General features: G+C 41.2%; 2 protein-coding genes across 3 annotated transcripts; one reads left to right on the top strand and one right to left on the bottom strand.

The window, feature by feature from the left end:
• The first annotated feature begins 240 nt into the window (after nt 1-240).
• Nucleotides 241-10,159, top strand: LOC108900152 (equilibrative nucleobase transporter 1). Its single transcript, XM_018701034.2, has 13 exons — nt 241-386; nt 2,084-2,437; nt 3,255-3,384; nt 4,279-4,325; nt 5,282-5,358; nt 5,450-5,542; nt 5,631-5,770; nt 5,864-6,012; nt 7,952-8,095; nt 8,276-8,383; nt 8,476-8,662; nt 9,675-9,798; nt 10,016-10,159. Exons 2-13 carry the CDS (start codon nt 2,251-2,253, stop codon nt 10,157-10,159), a joined length of 1,530 nt encoding a protein of 509 aa, XP_018556550.1. The 5' UTR covers nt 241-386; nt 2,084-2,250.
• A 409-nt stretch (nt 10,160-10,568) lies between these two features.
• LOC108900151 (uncharacterized) lies at nt 10,569-21,780 on the bottom strand. Of its 2 annotated transcripts, XM_018701032.2 has the most exons (8): nt 17,486-21,780; nt 17,297-17,394; nt 16,557-16,882; nt 16,298-16,362; nt 15,974-16,131; nt 15,334-15,831; nt 13,265-14,745; nt 10,569-12,374 (listed from the first exon to the last, which is right to left on the bottom strand). In XM_018701032.2, the coding sequence occupies exons 1-8, from the start codon at nt 18,589-18,591 to the stop codon at nt 11,697-11,699; spliced, it is 4,410 nt and encodes a 1,469-aa protein (XP_018556548.1). In that variant the 5' UTR covers nt 18,592-21,780; the 3' UTR covers nt 10,569-11,696. The 2 variants fall into 2 exon arrangements, with proteins under 2 accessions (XP_018556548.1, XP_018556549.1); XM_018701033.2 differs by lacking the exon at nt 17,297-17,394 and having other exon boundaries at nt 19,884-21,780.
• Between the last annotated feature and the right edge of the window lie 50 nt (nt 21,781-21,830).

The following is a 21,830-nucleotide window of genomic DNA, read 5'->3' on the forward strand; positions in this document are numbered from 1 at the left end:
GGTATCATTATAAAGACACTGAGTTGGCAGCATGACAACAGAAAATCAGTACATAGCAGCTCTACTTTGTCTCCAGTTAAAAGGACCGAATGGTTAGAATTAAAATGCTGTTATATTCGTGTAGGCTAAGTAACAGAAAATCCCAAAGATTAGCCGATTAAACTGTTAATGAGAATTACAATAGAGACCCATATGTTAATGTGGTTTCCCGCGCCTGTGCCCACCTGTTGCGATTGTAACGGGACCTCAGACAGACGGGCAGAGAGAGAGAGTGAGGCGCAGCTCTGCATGGTAGACACACTGCGGCTCGGTGAGAGGAGCATCGCTGTCCTGCAGAGTCCCTGCACAAGAGGTCTGTAACGTTTGGATCACCTGGAAATAGCAAGGTAAACATCATTTCACTGCTAGATTATAAAGTGCAGCAGGTGTTGGCGGAATGAAGCGTGGTAAAGGAGCTGAGATGAGTTCATTCATCGTCTCATATCGTCATACTGTATTTCGCTACCTGTACAAATAGATATGACATATAAAATGTCCACTCATGTTGTGTTAAACGGTATATGGTATTTAAAATGTAACCGTTTTACATTTTAAGGACCCAGTTTATGTTAGCGTTGTGTCCACGTCGTGCCATGTGTGGTTACGTATAGATTAAGTGAACTAATCTGGATTACAGTCAGCACCGCCTGGCGATAACTGCTGCACTGTCTATCATTATGTCTCCCGTCCTCATGTTGTAGAGTGAGTCCAACATGAGACCAAAAGACATCAGGAACATCCGATCGTTCAGTAAAGGGTTTGAGGTATATACTTATATACCTCTAAGTTTGAGGTATATAAGTAGTCCTTTATTTTAAGCACCGAAATGTAGAAGTAAAAGAAAGAACTCATAAGAAGTCTGTTAAAGTAAAAGTACAGAAATATATTAAGCAAAATGTAATTAAAGTGTGAAAAATAAACCTATTTGATATTCAAGAGTGATCGCTTTCAGAGTTTTTTATATTACATTTATATTTTTTTATGATTACTGGTTAAGTGTTGAGATTATTGTTACTAATTCATCAATAGCATTTAGATGTCAGTGTCAGTCACACTTGGTCAGTGTGAAGCTGCTATTTTTTATTTTATTTTATTTTATTTATTTTCAAGTATAGATTGCATTTCACTTGTTAAATAAAATGCATTCCTAGTTGTATATAAAACCTGAGTCTGCCCAGTAACTTACAGTAACAAGTAAAAATAGCTGTCAGATAAGTACAGTGGAGTACAAAGTGCAATATTTTCCTCAAAGTACCTGAAAATTTAAGTAAATATCCTTAGTTACTTTCCACCACACAGACAAAACTGGCTCAATTAATTAATACAAATGAGTGATTATTAATGTTACCAGGCGAAACTTTTGAAATTTTAAGAATGCATGAGTGACTGTGTTTATAGAAGATATTCCTGCCAAATAAAGTTTCATTTGAAGCTATTTGACTGTGGTCTTACTGTTTAGAATTTAAATATGCTCTCATATCCCAGTATCCAAGGTGTCTCATTAAAGGTGAAGTTTTGGCTTCACTTTTAATGAAGCACCTTGGAAGTTACCAGAATGAGCACAGTCATTAACGTTGATGGATTTTAGTTTGCATGAAAGCCAAACAGTGTGACACCCCACATTATCACAACTGTCTTCAAGACACACCAGAGGACAAAGTAACTCTTCTTATCATATACTGTGGCAGGCTTTATGGTTTTCTCCCTCCAAGGTCTCGAGATGTAAAGGACTTGTTTGGAATCATCTTCACTTTACGAAACCCATACAACTTTTTATGCCACCAAATATTGTACTAAACCAATGCAATATTTACCCTTTATCATTCTTTAGAAAGACAGTAAAATGGCTGTACAAACTGAGAACTGTAGGATATAAGTTGATTGATTGAGGGCAGTATGTGTTTAATCCATTTAAAATGCTACAGAGATGCTGCTCAGTCCTGTATCATCCATTGTGTAAGTGTGGAATAATACTCAACAATAATACTGTACTGTTGGGGCTGTAACTGAAAGACATCTGTTCTGTTTTTGTTCTGTATTGTAGATACTTTAATCCAGACAAGCAGCTGAAGGGAAACATCAGAAACTGAATCTTCTTAAGAAGGAATTAGCATAGGAAGAGAAAATCAAAAGAGAAGAAGAGGCACTAAAACTTTCTCAGAGGAAAAAAACATTTGACCTTCTGGAGACCTTGAGGAAAGGAAGTGAAACATGCAGGGGCACGAGGTTGGTATCAGGCTGCGCTACTGGTTGACACTGGCCTCGGGGATTCTGGAGTGTCTGTGCTTTGCCGGTGTGGTGTTTGGTTATGCCTCTCTGGTGTTTGTGCTTAAGGAGGATGGGTACTTCAGTCAGCTGTGTGACAGCATCCCAGGCACCAATGGCACACTGATCAAAGGTGAGCAACTTGATTAAGTTTCAGAGATGATCTTGTTACTGCGATGCTGAATTAAATATCTCTGCTGAGTATAGCTCAGATGGATATCAGTCTTTTCTTTAAACCAGCCCAAGCACAATGTGAATTAAAATGTGTGAGCTAGATGAAAGCAGATGACTCTCTTTTTTATTTACAGAAGATATCAATTGATTATTGAAAGAGAAATGACACCTAATGTTAAGAAAATAAAGGCACATATATCTTTAAACTAAAGCAAAAATACTAGAAATTAAAGGTGCATTAACTTCATAGTTTTGACCACTTGGGGGCAGAACAGCATCAAAACAGCCATATATTCCTGTCATACTGTAACCTTTGTTGTTGTCGCTAGCGTTAGCAACTAATTTCTACATGCACACTCAGCAGAAACACAACAGCATCTTATGGACATTTGACAAATCTAATTCTAACATTTGTTCTACTTTTAGCTCTGCTTTGGTCTTAACTTTCTTGACCAGCTGTTTGCTAATTTCATCTGTCTGCCAAACTGAAAACAATGAGCTAAAAGAGGCTAAATAGCCTTGAAGACCTGAGTTTTGTGATAATTCTCTATGAGTTTGTCACTATGACCATCCCATTTCACATTATGCAGACCCAGCTGATTGATTGTTAAGATCAATTATTTTAAATTATGCAGCTTTAAATGAACTTATGCCATTAAGAGTATTTGCAGACACTACAATTAATACAACAGCAGCTCGAAGTAAGCTTTGATGTTTAGCATTTAAAACAGCAGCGTTCTCAAAAACTCTTGTTTTTCCTCGTTTCTCTTGTGCAGACTGTAGTAAACAGGATGAGAGGTTCTCACTGGTCTTCACCATCGCCTCATTCCTTAACAACTTCTTGAACCTCATCAATGGTTACCTGTTCGATCGATTTGGCACCATGGTGACTAGGCTGCTAGCAATGTGAGTTGTCTAATTTTTCTTTCCCCAACCCCCCAAAAAACTCCAGGCTGTAGTTTAAGGCCCCAGATGAATCCATTTTAGTAGCTCATTGACAAATGTACCCAGCTTTAAAATTCAGATTCTTTATTAGTAGTTTACTTAGTTAGGCCTCCTCAGACAGCATAATGAGATAAATGGTTAAGAATTAAGAAAGCAAGCGGCTGACAATTTGAAATACTGTAAGTTATTAGTGTGAATGCTGACTTAGCATTACTAGTTCTTCAAATCTTTATTACTCTTCGACCCCTGTGGAACAGTACATTTCACCAAGAACACATGCCTGCACACAGTAACTGTATCTCCTGTTGTATCATGGTATCACACGAGACAATATGAAATTGTCCTTGTCTGTTTTTCTGCACACAGTTACAGTGAGGAATGTTGATTTCTGGAACCTCTGTGTTATACATTAACAGTTGAGGTTACTTATTTATTTCTCACAATGCACGTGAATGCATATCTGTAGATCACATGATACAGGTTAGCAGGTCAAAGTGCCTACCTAAGACATACACTAACACAAAGAAGTGTATGTCTTAAGTGTGTTTTTAACAATGAAAAATGAAATAAATACAGGGAATTACTGAAGGATAGTTTGCTAAATAAAAGCAAATCTGGCTAATACAATCCATTACATTTAGCTCTGTCCACCAACCTGCAGTCACTGCAAATGTTCATGGTGTACCTACTAAATATTCTTATTTACCATTGTGTTTTTTATGAGAAATTCTAAAAGGCATTATAATATGTCTGTGTCTGTGTGTTGGTACTGTTTGTCTCAGTGTATGTTTTGGAGAATAAATGAGAGAAACACAAACATGACTGCTCTAAATTCAGTTGTATGTCTTTCTCCAGATGTTTGTACACTACTGGAACACTTCTTGTAGCCTTCTCCAGTCCAGGTAATTGCACACAAACATACACACAATCATACACAACGTACAGCAAATACCATCATGTAACCATTTCAAGCTGTTCCCTAACCTTTTTAAACATCACCTCATTCAAGACATAATGTATAAATAATGTAGTCTCTCTGTAATTTCAGGAAATGGAACGGTGAATTGATTGACCACTAACCTCTGTGTCATCATAGTTTCTGCTCATTTCTTCTTCTCATAATTCTCACAATTTCAGCCTTATTCCAGCCATTTTAAACATACACTACTCTCTTTCCAGAACAAATACCATTACTTATGCACTGAAGCATGGAACATTGTTTTTTTTGTTTGTTTGTTTGTTTGTTTTTTTAATAGCTAGAATATCTAAATGAAGTTAGAGGGGAAGTTAGTTTGCTCACCAGCTAATCATTTTGATCACTAGCAGGTCTTTACTCTGCCTATTTCTCTGTATTCCTCTCCCATTTCTCTCAAAGCAATTTTAGTGCACAACCTGTGAAATGAAATTTTGTCCAGTTACAGTTTGTGTCATCTTGGTCTAGTTATTTAGTCCAAAGTTAGCAAAATGGCTCCTTGTACAGTAAAAACCACACAACCCAGATTATTACAGCACATAATCATTGCTTTAATCATATTAAACCAATATTTAATTCTTAATTTTTAATTATCTACTGAAAATCTACTTTTCATCTAGCTGTCTGAGCCATTTACATCAGTACCACAGGAAGAGTTTGTTTCAAACAGTTTTGTAGCTGTCTTGCTAAAATACACAGTAACGGTTTAACTGGTCTTAACCTCCTAACTTCTCTGCTCTTCTGACTTCCTTGTGGTTCTAGCACAAATCAAGTGAAATGAAAGGGAATACGTTCACAATTATTCCATAATTACATAATGAAGAAAATCATTTCTTGTCTGAAAGATAATAATGTGTGATGAGTTTGTCCTCCATTGCTCCACAGCGTTTTCAGAGCTGCTTTTTCCTGCCTTGTCCTGCATCGCTGTGGGAGGAATTCTGCTCCTTATAACAAACATGCAGGTGAATACCCTGTAGTAGTCCTGTATATTGTACCTAGTATAGAAAAATACTGTATGTCTGATGCACTGATGTGACTGTGTGTGTCTGGAAGGTGGGCAACCTGTTTACGAGTCACCGCTCCACCATCATCACCCTCTACAACGGTGCCTTTGACTCCTCCTCAGCTGTGTTTCTTATCATCAAGGTAAAACAGGGAAGCTGCTCATCTATGTTCTGTCTGTATTTCAAATGGTTCCCTTGCTATACCAAATCTTTTTTCCTCTGCTTTCCAGGTTCTGTATGAACAGGGAATCTGTCTCCGCTCCTCCTTCCTTGTTTTGTCCTCCTGCAGCATCATACACCTGATGAGGACCTTCCTGCTGATGCCCAGAAACCACATCCCATACCCTCTGCCACAATACTACACCTACGGGTGAGATTATTACAAAAACTTTGGAGCAGCTACTTTCTCTGAGGTTATTTAAGACATGACATATACTGTATGTCCACTTTTCCTGATCCTCAGAGTGAACTGTGGAAAGGCCAACACTTACAATGTGGAGCAGTTTGAAAAGATGAGGGACAGTGCAATGACGGTTTCTCAAGAGTCCAGTGGGATGGACAACACACCAGCAGGACCTGATGACAGGACAGAGACCCAAGACTCTGGAAAAGGTAAGTATCTTCATCTTCCCACCTTCTAAACATCCACAGTGTCAGGTGTGGAGACCGCTGTTGGACTATACAATTCAATCATAATGTATTTAAAGGTACTTGACACATCAAATACAGAAAACAACTTCAAATGACTAACTCTGATCTACCTCTGTCCACTGTCTATTACCAAGCAGTCTTCTTCTGGCAATGTAATTCAATCTTGTATTAACTGCTGAAGTTTTGGATCTGCCAGAAAACACTCTGATTATACCGCATGAAGTTTTTGAACAATTCAATGGAGAATTTCCTGCTTAGTTTGGAACTGAAAAAAAAAAACAGATTTGAAGAATGTATGGAATCACAATGACTAGGGATGCTCCAATGCCACTTTTTTCCAAACCGATACAATACCGATACTTGGATCTGAGTACTTGCCGATACAGAGTACCAATAAGAGTACTTATTAATGCCATTACACTTCGTACATTTACTTGAAAACATGTTTTATTTTCATCAGATATTGTTTCATTCTCTGTCTGTAAGAGATCACTGTGACTGACATTTGAACATTCCATTATATATGACATTGCCACACATTTTACTCAATAGAAGTACTGTTAAAGTAGTGTTATTGACATTTTAGCATTCAACTGCATCTTTTTTAACAAACAGAATATCTTCAAGGCAGGAGTAGGTGGAAGGTTTAAAATGTCCAACTATTTTCCGTCCGACTGCCACAGCATCAGCCACGCTCCTCTGTGCTAAAAGCCCCTCATTAACAGCCAGCTGGAGGGTGTGTGCGACACACGGCAGGCTCGGGAGTCCAGCGTCACTCATGGCTTTGTGTGACTTCATGTTTTTTGCATTATCACGTAGCACAACATGAACAGAACTTTTAGGGACCCCCCATGTCTGAAGCATGTCAACAAACACACCTGCGATGGCTTGGCTGGTGTGCGAACCCCTAAACTGTTTTGCATGCAGGGCGACTCTTTGCGGAGTAAAATCCTCGTCAATCTGTTGTGCAGGTAAACTGATGAGGGACACCGGGCTAACGCTGCTCATCCAAATATCAGTGGTGAAGCTGAGGGCCGAAATGTCTTGCAACAGGCTGCGGATGTGCCTCTTCACAAAGTCGTGTAGCTTGGGCAACACTGTGTCGTGCCGTGTTGGTTTTTTAGATGTTTTATCAGAGCATAATTTGCAGTCCGCTTTACTTTAGTCACCATCATCCACTGTGAAATACCTCCACAACGCCGACATTGCTCCTCTGTGCTCTCACTTAGCACCTGACCGTCCGACTGAACGTCACGCTGCTGTAAAGTGGTATCAAGCTGTGGTATCGGGACACTTTTATGAGTACAAGTACGAGTACAGGAACAGGGTATGCATCCCTAACAGTGACCAATTCTTTTAAACCAGTGCTGAGCAGATACAGTACAGTACAGCACAGTCTTATTTCACAAATATGGTTGGATATCATTAATTAAACCCCCCCATCATTTTCCCACAGTGAAAACTGCAATTATCTGCCACTCCCAGAGGAAAATCTGTGTTTTTAGGGCAACTGGTGCTTTAACATCAGGTCTTTTTTCCCATCTTTTAATCAAATCTCAGAGCTTCAGTGTAGACCTACCAATTAATTAAACTACCATCTGCAACCTCTGATTCCCTCAGATTCAAGATAAATGGAAGACTAGCTAGTGTTAATGGTTTACCCAGACTGAATGCTTCAATATCTAACCAGTCAAAATCTGGATCATTCGCACCCAATCTGCCAGATAAAGAAAATGGTGAATAATGAATAATCTAATGGTAACTGCAACTTTGCAAATTTATATTATATTTATATATTTATATTTCCAAAAAAACATCCTCTTAGTAGGATTATTACCCAGTACAGTTGGAGGGAAAATGTCACATAACACAGACTTCATGTGAATTTTCATGCATTTAGCTGCAAGTTTCCAGAGCTGTGTGTTGTCCTGGTTCTTCCTGTGGCACCTGCTGTGGTTGTCCATCATGCAGCTGAGGCACTACCTCTTCATCGGCACACTCAACCCCATGCTCAGCCGCCTGGCTAATGATGATCCCAACTTGGGTAACTGATTATAAAGTTCACTAATTAACCCTCTTTATCACATGTATTAACTGACTGTGATTTAAAGCTTTCTACTTGTTACCTCACTGACCTTTTCTCTCTTCTCCTTATCACCATCTAACACCAACTCCTTTATCACTTCTCTCTGTGGCTGTTTCCTTCCCACTGTGTCTCCCTCAGTAAGTCAGTACACTAATGCTTTTGCCATGGCCCAGCTGTGTGGAGTGCTGTGTGCTCCCTGGAATGGACTCATCATGGACAGACACAAGGGAAAGCCTCGGGCTCATGGTAAAGCAACAACTGGTGCATGTTTGTGTGTGTGTGTTTTATGCAACAGAGCAACTTCACTTACTCCTTCTTAACCATGTTCCCTCCTGCAGGAGAAACAGAGCAGGAGGCAGACCTGCGCTCCTCCTCTCTGTCTCTGTTCCTGACCTCCCTGCAGTGCCTGCTCTTCTCTGTGTGCGCCTCCCTTCCTCTCCTCCCACTGCAGTATCTCACCTTTGCTCTGCAAGTCCTCAATCGCTCCTTCCTCTATGGTGGAAACGCAGCCTTCATTAGCATCGCGTGAGCAGCTATTACATGTACAAACAGGAGGTGGACAAAATAAAAGAAACACTTGAAAACACAGTAGCCCTGCAGAGAACACCAACTTGGTTAAGGCCACAGTGTTTGGTTCTTGTTGACAGTGACATGATTACCATGGTCTTTGTTGTGTTGTTAAACAAAGTTGCAAAAAAGTTGCAACAAAGTTAGTGTCTTTCTTTGCTAATGCAGTTATCTTATGATTGGCATACAGTCTGTATGATGTTGTATGAAATGTTACATAACTTAGCAGTGTTTTAGATGGTGTCTTTGCACTTCTCTAAGGTGAATTGTTGCTCGAAAACTCACTTATAGTCTAAAATGTCAAATATTGAAGAGCACAGAGTTTGTGTGAGGGAGGATATAGGATGAAGACCAACATGTAAAGCATGACCCATCATACAGATCAGCAAACTGGGCAAATGTGTAAACTTGCCTAATTTTCTAAGAGTTGAGGTTCATGACTCAGTAAATTTGAAGGCACACTAAATTTAACTTCTGTATTAGTGCAGGGAGACATAGCCACAAGTTTAGAAGCCACAAATCATTATTTCTTCTAGTTTAAAGGCTGTGGATGGAGGATGTGGTTTTTAAACTTTTCTTTATGGTCAGAATATGACAAACACTTGCCAAACAGTGGAACAGTTCACAAATCTGAAGCTGAAAACAATTATATTGATCAAATCTGACTTAACTAAATCTAACTTGTGAACTGCATAACTCTGTCTGCAGTGTGAGTGTGGTCAGAAGTTAACTATCACCAGCACTGACTGAAAGACACTTGCAGCTGCAGCCTCGAATAATTTAACACTTCTGACAATGTCACAAAAAGCAAACATGATAACATTATGTGGTTGTGAAGGGAAGTGACACTGGACAGAGCCACTGTGATGATTCAAAGCTTTTCTTCTCTACATTCCTTTGTTGTTGTCCATCTGCAACATCCTAATTTACAGACATACCTGTGGAAGTGACACGTCTCCCTCTCTCTCAGTTTTCCAGCCTGTCACTTTGGGAAGCTGTATGGCCTGGTGATGTCCATCTCTGCTGTCATCTCTCTGCTGCAGTACCCCTGCTTTGCCCTCGTCAAAGGAGCTCTTGGTGGAGACCCCTTTTTTGTAAGTGCTCAAGAAAGTTTAAGTTGTTGTTTTACAAAAGAAACCTTTGTTGAATATCAAAGCTGGCTATATCAGGCTGATATTTTGACCATGCCGAGGACACATCCAGGCAAGAATACAAGTTTGTGCCTCTGTCAAAATGTAACACAGTCTGCATGTAAAATTAGACTGACATTGTGTGATAGTGGTAAATAAATAATGTTTTGATGTGTTGCAGGTGGATGTTACTCTGACTCTCCTCACTTTGCTGGTGTTTGTCCATCCTGCCTACATCTTCATCCACTGTAGGAGACTAACCCGCTACAGAGAGGACAACGTCCAGGCTGAAGCTGCTCATGGCTCAGTTGAGGCCAAGTTCTAGAGGGATAATAATTAAGATGTTCCAGTCTCTGTCTAGAAGTTTTACTTTTCAGGGTCTGTCTGTTTGTTTATTTTGAACTACAGTTCACAACATAACACAATTTTGAATAACTTGTGGGTTTTTTTTTTTTATCCAGGTGCACTGATTTTTTAGTGTTTGTGAGAACAGATACATATGTTTTTAAATCATTTGTATAATCAAAGATGTGTTGATAGCCTAGGTAAAAAAAAAAAGCATTATTAAATGTAAATGTTTGTGTTTCACTGAAATGTAATATGCAATACACTGTATATACAGTATGTTTATACTGTATATATAACCACAGTATGCAGAATAGTACTAAACAGTATACTGTGTACTATGTTTCTACACAGTGTGTTTTTCATGATTGAATTGGTAAATGAACTGCTCATATGGTAATAGTTTTATTCTGAGTATTCAACAGGTATATTCATGTTACAATAAGACAATAATAGCTCTGCATGTACGAGAATATGCCAAGGTTCAAGAACATTACAGTCTAAAACAATACAGACATTGTGCTAATACACTTCATCCCTTGTTTTAACAGTATACAGTATAATGTAGCAGTGAAAAGTGCAGTATACTATAAAACCATTAGGTGTCAGTACACAGGTAACAAATGACCTTCTGAAATACAGCAGTACAAAAACAAGGCATAAACAATTGTTATTCTACAGTGCAAATGAGATGGCACATTTTATTCTCAGCAAGTGTCAGGTTGTTTTTTCCTGGGATCCTTTTTCAGTGATCTCTTCATTTATGATTTAAGTTCCATCATTAATTTACTGACGTAACTGTTGAATTCCTACTGTAACATGAGAAAAAGCAGCAAGAAGTGATCTAACATTCAGCGTTTAGAGATGTCTTTCATTATCTACTGATTAGCAACATGAAGTACAAGTCATTATGCAAAAGTAAAGTTGCACAGTAGAACTTTTACACAATACTACCATGAAGGACTTTCCTACACGCTTGTAATCACAGTTATGTTTCTTAAAATTTGGCATTAAGGATAAAAAAAGGAATACCCTTCCATCTAGTGTATTAAAACAAGGTAAGGCACTAGGTACTACAAAATGCTTAATAAACGCAGCACAATGTAAATCAGTAGTAGAATAGCCCAAAGCTATATATATATATATATATTTTCTTTGTCTTCTCTTTAGGCCCTAGGGAATAAACTAAAAATGATAAAATGATGTTAAAAAATACTGACCTTAAAGACAGTTAAGGTTGAATAAACATTTTCAATCAATAAAACTTGAGATTGTTTAAGGCTGTTCCAATCCAATATCTATAATAGCCAAGATCCCCCAAAAATGAGCATCTCTCCGTAATATGCACTGATTTTACACTGACTTGGTTTTTATCCCAGCTGTAGACATTGTGCAGCTTCTTTTTTCCCAGCATGCTAACTTTGTGCTGGGGCTTTGGTTTATGGCAATAATCAAATTTAAATCTAGGTAAGGATAAGTGTTTAGCATGTTACTGTGTTTACTGTGTGTTTCTCTGTTCATGGAACCTTTTCAATCCCACTGTTTTTGTCATCATTCCTGACTGCTATTTGTCCAGTGTCAGAGGTGGGCATGTGGTTGTGGTGCAGAAACAAGATTGTGTCCAAACTTTCTGGTGGAATGTTGGCTCTCTTCCTGTATGTGGCTCCCACTCCTTCCTGCATGTACTCCTGCGCAGCATTACCCGCCACGGCAGGGGCAGCCAGATAGGCCCGCGCCACTGTGGCCAAGAGTGGAAACTGTACCGCTTTCGTCCTCCACCACTGCAGAGGCTCCACTCCCAGTGAGGCCCCCTTGTCAGCTCTAAAGACAGACATCTCCATGTCTATGGACTCCTCCACGGAGCTCTGCCTGCTTTGGGGGGCAGAGCAGAACAGGTCTCCCAGCAGAAACTCCATTCCAGACAGCCCGCCCTGAGAACCTGGGTCTGCTGACTCGTTCTCATCGGCCTCTCCTACATCGCTCTCTTCATATTCGTCTTCGATCTCTCTGAAGTTGATTGGACGGGATTCTTTGAGCCGTTTGCTCCTCCGCACATAGTCACCCTCTGACTCTGGTGACCCAGGGGAGGGGCTTCTCTTACTCTGGTTTTGCTTCTTACCTTGGCTCCTCTTCCTGTCCTCCTTCACAATCCTGACAGCTTCTTTCTTCAGCCAATCAAAAGTGGCTGTCTGCTCCTAGAAAGTAATCACAACAAAATTATTTATTTATTTAAAATTATTTATTAAATTATTTAATGTTCCAACAGATCAAAGTAACAGTCTCAAGGGTCAATGTCATTTTGAATGAAATTCAATAAGCAGGAAAATCTCTCATTATTTCTGTGCAAAAACAAAATGGAAGCTTTATGTGATGTGTGCTATTCATAGGGAAACATTTCAAAACTCAATGTTTTGGTCAACTGAAACGTCTCCAGAACACAGAGGATTGAAAAATGTCGAGTACATTATGCTGACATCTTATGAGACACTTCCTGAAGCATGTGTATGTTCACATTTGTTGAAACAACAACCTGTGTCTTGGCTTCTTTGTTAAATGTACAACAGGATGTTCTAAGCAATGGAACACATTTAGTTTTCACTACCAAAAATCAGGTATCATATAGTACTAGTATCAACAAGACTTAAAATCTAGGTTACCAGCATGCTAATATGCTAATGTTTGGCAGGTGTAATGTTAACCATGTTCACCATCATAGTTTAGCATGTTAGCATTCTAATATTTGCTAATAAGTAACTAAAAACAAAGTACAGCTGAGGGTGTTGGGAATGTTTGTATTGTGGGCATTTGGTCATAAACCAACATGAGAGAGAAATGACTATCTCGACCTGATAATGGTGTTACATAAAAAATTAAGGGACCACCAAATTATTACAATTCATCCTGACCGGAAAAAAACTAACCAAATGGCAATCCAATCCAAAACATGATGCTGCAGGGGAAAGTCAGTTGATCTTCATCTTGTCTGCACAAAATTTCATGGCAAACCAACCAGCAGTGAATTCAAGTGATACCTGGTCCCAGCTATTCACTAATCACTTCCCTTCATTTAAACTTCCTGACTCACCTTCTCCTCCATGAAGCCCAGCCCATGGAACTGAGGGTCGAGGGAACATGCTACACACAGAACCCTGTTGACAACAGGGTTGTTGTAACAGCTCGCCAAGTTCTGCCTCATCATCCTCTTCACCTCCTTTAAGGTGGATGACGAATCTCCTGGCCGGGACACGAGGTGGCGGGAGAGCAGGCCGATGAGAATCGGTTTGATTAGGGACAGACGGGGGAAGGCCTCCTTGGCGAGGGTTCGACACGCTACATCCAGAGGTTTGAGGACCATACACAGCTCCTCCAGGACCTTCCATTCAGAACGCATTGTGACCGTGCTGGAGGTCGAGTTTGCGTGGCAGCTGCCAGATGAACTGGTTTCTGAAGCAGTGTCTTCTTTCGACAAGCCCTCCCCTCTAATCTCTTTTATTATATCAGAGACAAGGCTTTTGTGTTTGATGAGCGTGCTCAGTAGAGGGTACAGCTTATTCCACGTTGGGCGACTATGAGCCCACGACTTCAGCTCTGCCTGTTCCTGTTTCGTCAGGGTCTGCAACAGACTCTCAACATGATGCTGATACAAGCTTCTGTTTTGAGCAGGTGTCAGGAACAGGGTTGAGAGAATACCAGAATATTGGCAGAGGGTCTTGGAGATGACAGGATGTGACATCACCTCCTCAATGCAGCCCTGCACAGCGCTGAAAAAACAGGGTACAGATGGTAGTCCCTCACTGGAGTGGCTGTGCTCGGAGCCATGTGGTTCCTCAGGTGACACAGAGTCTTCCCTTTCAAGAAATGTTGTTGAGTTCGGGTGAGGGACACTTCCCGCAGCCTCTCCACCTTTCTCGCTTTTTATCGGCCCCAGCCTCATCTTATTCCTTCCATCACCTCCCAGCAGGACCAGACTGGGCTGGGAGATTCCCCACTCCTGTGCCATTACTTTCACTTGGGCCTCCACTGCTCGAAGGGTGTAGTCTTTCAACCTGCTGTCTGTCCGTCTTTGGGTTGTCAGGGCCAGGTTCTGAAAACTAAAATTTGAGTCTATGTAGTGTGCCCAGAGAGTGAGATACTTCTCAGTGTTGCCCTGCCAGTGGTGGGACCAAACGTCCACACTTAAAGTGACAAAGTGAAGTACTTCCCTCCGTTGGCTGGGAGGTCGCCCGCGTCTCCTGGGCTCAAACTCAATGGGAGCAGTGTAGTCAGATGTCTCGTCATTATCTCCGCCTCCTGTTTTCCTCCTCAGCAGCTGAGCCAGGCTCATCTTGCCTTTGATGTGGTGTTCTTTCAGGAAGTTCTCGAGCTGACAAGGTGACGGCAGCTCTTTGCAGGAGGGCAGAAGGGTGTGGATCAGCTGTTTGAAGCCTTCCCCTTCTACCAGTGCTGGAGGCTGGAGGTCTGTGATGAGAAAGTTGGCGATGGCCTCGGTCACTTGGGCAGACAAGACCAGGGGGAGTGTGCTCACCAGACCACTATTAATCATCACTGGCTGAGAGCGTTGTTGACCTGTTGAAAAAAGGAACGGTGGGTTAAGATTAATGGGTGGCAGCATTAGATGGTCAGTCAGTTGATAGATTGGTTAGTTCACCACTTTGGTCCAGACTGAAATATTTCAACACCTATTGAATGGATTGCTCAGACATTTTGTACAGATGTTCATGGTCCCTAGATAAATCCTACAAACTTTTGTGAACCAATTGACTTTTCCTCTAGTGCCACCTTAAGGTTGACATGTGTAATATCTCCACATCTACTTAGTTAATTGGCACAGAACTTGGTAGAGACATTTGTGGTTCCAAGATGATACCTAATCACTTTGGTCACCTAGCTCTGTCATCATCTTAAAATTTGCCCAGTGTTTAAGTTTATGACCAAATATCTGTAATGTATTCCCATCCATCAGCCTCAGCTGTATTTACCACTAATCAGCAAATATTAGTTTATCAACTCACTAAAATAAGTGGGATTGTGGACATCATTCCTTTTATTAATACTAACACAGTACTTGCAATATTAAGTCCAACTGGATAAGAAACGTGAGCAGTGATAATATCTACTGTGCGATGCAAACAGGCGGTAGACATGAACAGTTACCTATTGTCAGAAGACTCCGATCCTTGTTACCGTCCCGTGATCTGATGTGGTGCTTGTTGGTCAGATGGTTTTGGAGGTCCGCTGCTCCCCCAGGACAGCCCACAAGGTCCCCACACAGTTTACACACCACAGTGTTCCGGTCCAGAGGCCGACCGGTTGGGTCTGGCTCGAACCCAAAAAAGTACCATGGGCTGTTCGGTGTGGCGTTTGGGTTACTCAGCAGTCTCTCTGTGCCAGGCATAAAATCATAGCTAGGGGATGGGAAGGAGACAGCGGAAGTGGAGGTGAAGCTGGAGCCAGAAATCCCACCTGGATCATTAGCTGTGTCTGGGTTTGACATTGTGGTCACGTCACTGATGACAGGCATGGGGCTCTGCGATTGGCTGTGATCTGACCAAAGGGAGGTGCTGCTGGGCTCTGGGAGGGTGACCAATTGGATGTCCTGCAGGAGGCGCAGAGCTGTCTCTTTGTCTCCTACTTCACATTTCACATTGTCGCCTGCCACCGCCCCAACAAAAACAAATGTATGGGATATTGGCAAGTTACCTTAAGAATTATTCTTACAGTTAATTCAGTGGATCTAGTGGATCTGGTACTCTGTGTCTATCACACAACAGTAACCCAGTGGGACAGAACTCACCCATCCCTAGGCCCAGCAGGGAGGCATAATCCTTGCCAATCCAAACCTTGAGCTCCGTACCCTCTGTGATGGGTTGGGAAACCCTGTAGTAGATGTGACGGTAAAACTGGAAGACAATCAGATTGTGTTCCTCTTCATGGCTCGTATATGTTACATACCTAAAACACAGGGTAAGCACATACAGAATGTCACTGTGACCAACAAAGTAAAAACTGTCCAAAATTCTGTAATTAAAACTGAATGAAGTGCAAATGAGCACTACAAAAAACACATAAAACAACAGGGAGAAAGGAAACATGACTTAAATCAGCACAAACTACCCACCTCATCCAGTTGGATTTGTTTTCATCAGAAGCATCAATGTAGATGAAAGCAGCATCATCCCTAATCTGGAGATGGAAGCAACGTCTATAGCAACTATGTTCATGACCAATTCTATATGGGTATTTCTGCTGGTTTATCAACACAATGCATACATAATGGATTTTAAGTGGATTGATGTGATTATAGCACAAAAAACCAGCATTTTTTCTAATAACTTGGTTTTAAACCTCTTTATGTCGACTCAAACCAGTCTACTTACAGCCCAGGCATATTTGAGGTTGGTTGGCATTTGTCCCCTGCACACTTCTCCTACAAAGGGCCCAAACATGACGCCTTGCTGAAGGTGACACTTGGCGTACACCTTCATCTCTCCCATTTGCTCTGAGCCAGAAGATCCAGGACCAGACGAGCCAATGTCCCTGCACAGGCACAGGCAGGAGGGCAGGGACAGCACCGCCCGGGAGGGACCACCATGGAGCCACGGATCCCCGGGTGGCAACACCGCATCTGGGACGTAGTTCTGGTTTGAAGCGTTCTGGAGAAATGGAACATCCTCAAAAAATTCTTCATGGTTGAGATCCAAACCTAGAAAATAAAAGAATGATTTGTCAAATATGGAAATACATCTTCATCTTCTTATGGAAACACACACACACACATGGGAAAATACAGACAAGGCCTTTGGAGGATGTCACTGCATTAAAATGTAATAATAAAATAAACTGGATAAATTACATTATAGTAAATACAAAACACACAGTGCACACAGTTGGTAAAGAAGCTTTGAGTCTGTTCCAGTGAGTTTTATTTTATTCCTCCATAGAGAGAGATGTATGTTTCTTTAGAGTTTGTTCGTTCATTCTGACTTCTATAGACGTTTATCTGAATATTTCACTCAGACTGTGGTTACTACAACAGTGAATCCATTGCAGCAGTGGTGCAGAATGTGTGTGCTTGAGTGAACTTCTGTTTGAGGTGCACACTTGTCTGGTAGCAGACCTGCTGGACCAGCTGAACTGTTCTCTGGCAATATCTCGCTCCACTGCTTACAGCTCCTGTGAGAAGTTGTCTGGTGATGTTGGGGGGAGCTTTCAGACCTGTTAGAAATATAGCATTTACATAGTCTGACCAGGTGAAATGGGTACGAGTGTAAATTAAGATGGCAACAGGTGAATACATTAATCCTACCTGTGCACACTGACAGTAATAATCGCTCTCCTCTCCAGTCCTGCGTAACACAGTTGGTGAAAGGGTGTGCTTTTGATGCAGTGGTTGGTGTAGATCACCGATGTTCCTGCTTCTTTACACATGCGAGCCAACATTGAGCCCAGATAGTTCACTCCTAGGGGGATGGGGCTGTACCACATATCATCTGTTAGCTCCTTCTTGGGCTGTAAGTAAAGGGCGGCTGCATTGGAGGGGAGTTTGCTTAGGTACTTTAAAAGAGAAGTAATGGGACAGTGTTCACTGCCCGGCTTCTCAAACATGGAATATCGGTCCTCCTCGTTGCACGGTTTTGCCTCATCAGCAAAGTTTAAAGAGCAGTATCTCAGTCCTCTCTCATCTTTTCTGATTACAAATGAATCTGGCTTCAGATTCCTGTTGGCCTGCTTCCCTCTGCGGCCAAAATGTACCTGTATGTCAAACCAGACTTTGTTCAGAAGTCCCCTTGGGGTGCTGGTGTCCATTGCTCGTGAGTGTCTTAGGATGCAAATATCATTGGGTGACAGTGCCTGATGGTGTGATATTATGTCTCGACCAGACTTCCTAATTCTATTGAGCACTCCCAAGAACACCTTGTTGGCTGAGGTGAACTCAGCATCTCTCATTAAGCACACGGGGCGGCTGACAGGAGGCTCTTTAAAGTAACGGTTCAGTCCGGCTCTCAATGCAATGTAACTGGCAATTCCATAAAGCTCTCCTTTGCCGTTCCGTACTGATCCATAAAAGTGTCTCAGCAGCCCGTTCAGCTCAGGCTTCTCCACTGTGGTCAGGTCCACCTGGAGCCCCTGAGACTCCAACCAGCCGTTGAAGCAGTTCACAGCCCATGTGGTCTGCTTCTTTGTAACCTTACTTATTTCATTGCTGCTGTCTTCAAGTTCATCCAGCTCCAAATCTGATACCACTGCATGTCTAGAAATGTCCGTATTTACCTCACACTCTTCCTCCTCTTGTGACTCATCCTCTTTTTTCGGAATTATTTCCTCTTTAGTTGTCATATCGGAACAAAACAACTTCAGATTTTCACGAGAATCCCTCTGGTCTGTGTTCACAATGTTAGCTGTTAGCTCCATCAACTGTCAGGGTAGTAAGGACACACTGCGGCCAGCGCAGCAGGTGTTAAAATTTGGCCATGTAAAAGCGAATGGATGCTATACGACGATTATACTGCAGTCACCATCATTTGTATTGAAGAGACTGGTTCATAAAAGGGGCTTTAAAACACTAAAGATGGCGGCTTAGACTGGTAAATCATCGCACCAAACGCAGAACCGTTATTTACGACATATTATACAACAAGTAGTTCCGATTGGTCAACAAGACATTTAGAATGTGTTCAAATCAGCATGACAGCACGCCTTACTCATCACTAAAAATATGATTCCGCCATATACATTTTACTGTTTTTGGTAACAGTTGTATAATCGCAATGTTACACTCGAGGGTGTGCTTTAACGTGATGTGAGCACTTCAGTGATACTTGCGGCAATGACCGCATCACTGTCGTGCTCAAATGACGTTAAAGCACACCCTCTCGGTTAATATTGCTTAATAATGCCAGCGGGACAACAGCAACTCCCGTAACAAATGATATTTTAATAACAAAACATTCCAAATTGTTAACCGTCAGCTCCTTCCACTGGGCTGCGTGAACGACTGTTTAGCTGATGCCATGGTAACAACAGGGGTATGAAACTGTCGTAAAACACAGCACTTGGGTCGCTTTGCGCATGCACACAAGGATCTTTAGTTGGTTGCCAGATGTTTGTAGTATGACTATCATGGCGAAAATCAACACTCTGCGTTGAATGAGAATATCTTACCCGAGTCCCTGGTGTGACATGGAAAAGACATTATACATGACTGAACTTGACATAATATAACCCCCTGTTAAAAGAAATATATGCTTGACTAGTCAGAAACTTACTGACTGATGTTATTCAGACGACGATTGAGTGTAATTATCTTGATTATATACAGTCTGATACAATGCATGGTTGGAATAATATGCTGCATTCATAGCTGTTACACATTAAATACACTCACATCATTCAATGTTACGACCATAGACTGTATATTAATAGACACAGTCATTGATTACAACATTAAATATTCTGCAAGATAAAACAACATATGTCGTATCATCAAGTTTGTGGTCTACTGTGGCCTGAATAGGCAAAGAGTGTCCATGTTAACGAACATTAGGGTCAAAGGCTATTTCTTTCCACCTTTCCACAGCAGAGCCAGTTTAAAGGGGAAGGACACATGAAAAAACTGCAATGGCGGCAATACTGTAAGACTCAAATTTGATGCACGCTTTACGTCCATGAATACAGTAAAAGAACGGAATTTTGTGGGCAATCACCTGGCGCCTCAAACAACGCTCCTGATGTCGTAGAGGAGGTGGTCTCGAAGAAATCTGCACGATGTCGACGTCTCAGATGACTTCTTAAATTCGTGGTATTTCCACCTTTTGCAAGCACTATTTTCCGGCATAAACGACACACAGCCTCGCCAGAGTTCAAAGGTTGTCCCTTTTCATCTGCTTTCAAGCCAAAATACATCCACACAACAGACTTGCTTCTTGGTTTAGTGATAAGATCCATGTTTGTGTGGCCCTTTTCTGCAACTCGTAAGCTGGCTGCTGCACTGCTGCAAGAGTTGGAAGGCATAGAAAAGACGTGCCGTGGAAAATTACACCAATTATTTCATTGGGGTGCAATAAACATTGGCCAGTTTAACATTAACAACACAAAGTTAACGACGATAGGCACTTTCTGTGTCAAAAGACGTGGAAACCTTTTCTGTGGTTTTCATAAAAACAAACAGGATGCCAGTCAATGAATTAGTGATGCACTTTCTATTTGTTCTGTTTCTGTGCTTTACGTCTTTATTTGTGGACCGACGACAACACATCGCGACGAGTCAGGGTTGCCAGGTCTTGTTAACTATAAATCCTCAAAACATCAGCTCAAATATTAGTTAAATCCCGCTAAAATGTCTGAAAGCTTTTATGTCCCAAATATGAATATGATTTGCACTCTGAAAAGTTTTAAATTGTGCTGGTTTAATTCTGAGTGTATTGCTGTTGAACAGATCCTCGCCATTAATTTGTGCTTAAATACCATTCTAACTATGATACTTTCTGTCTTCTATTTTTGTCGTCTCCTCTTTTACAGCAGGGACATTTTTTCTTGCTGTAATGTTGTGTAGAACATTACTAGAACACTGTAATGTCCCAGTGTCAAAATATAGTTTTAATATCTATTTTAGTTGATATGTGTGAAAAATGCTCATCTCTGTTTCTCAGAGCTCAAAGGGTTTAAATTGTTTGTTTTGTACAAAACAAACATATTTCATTTACTATAATGTATGACAAAGAAAAGCAGAAAATCCTTGAATTCAAAAGGCTTGATCTAGAGCCTGTGTGTCAGTTTTGCTTGAAAAGTGACTAAAACAATTCAGCTCTAATAATAGTTGCCTACTAATTTTTGTTTTGATCAACACATAAGTTAATCAGCTAAATGTTAGGGTTGGCTCAGGCTTGAACCATCCCTTAGTTATGCTGCTATAGGCCTAGACTGCCGGGAGGTCTCCCATGATGCACTGAGCTCCTCTCTCTCTCTCTCTCTCTCTCTCTCTCTCTCTCTCTCTCTCCCTCTCTCTCCACTCAATATGGATTCATATCCCATGTTACATGTTACTAACTCAGTATCTCCCCTTTCCTGTAGTATTGTGCTCTCCCGTCTCTGTCTCCTCTTCTGTCTCTTTCTGCAGGTATTTCTGCCTCTGGAGCTGTAGAGTCTGATCTGTGATGACAAGTCTCCTGCTGCTCCTACAACTCCACTCAACACCTGCTGCTAGAATTAGAAATTACTTACACTGCTATTAGTTGTATTGCTGTGTTAGTAGTTAATACTTTAATTATCACTACTATCATTACTACTGCTGTATTACTGGCCTCATCTTACATCTGATATGGAACCTGTGTTATGCTATGTTCTTCTTTCGCTATTCTCTACCCCCTCTCCCCCTCTCTCTCCTTCTTAACCCAACCGGTCGAGGCAGATGGCCGCCCACCCTGAGTCCGGTTCTGCTCGAGGTTTCTGCCTCTTAAAAGGAAGTTTTTCCTTGCCACTGTCGCCTAGTGCTTGCTCATGGTGGGATTTGTTGGGTCTCTCTCTGTAAATACCTATTTTAAAGAGTACGGTCTAGACCTGCTCTATATGAAAAGTGCCTTGAGATGACTGTTGTTGTGATATGGCGCTATATAAATAAAATTGAATTGAATTGAATTGAAAATGTTACCCCT

This window comes from Lates calcarifer, linkage group LG5 (assembly GCF_001640805.2).
Source record: "Lates calcarifer isolate ASB-BC8 linkage group LG5, TLL_Latcal_v3, whole genome shotgun sequence".
Lineage (NCBI taxonomy): Eukaryota > Metazoa > Chordata > Actinopteri > Centropomidae > Lates > Lates calcarifer.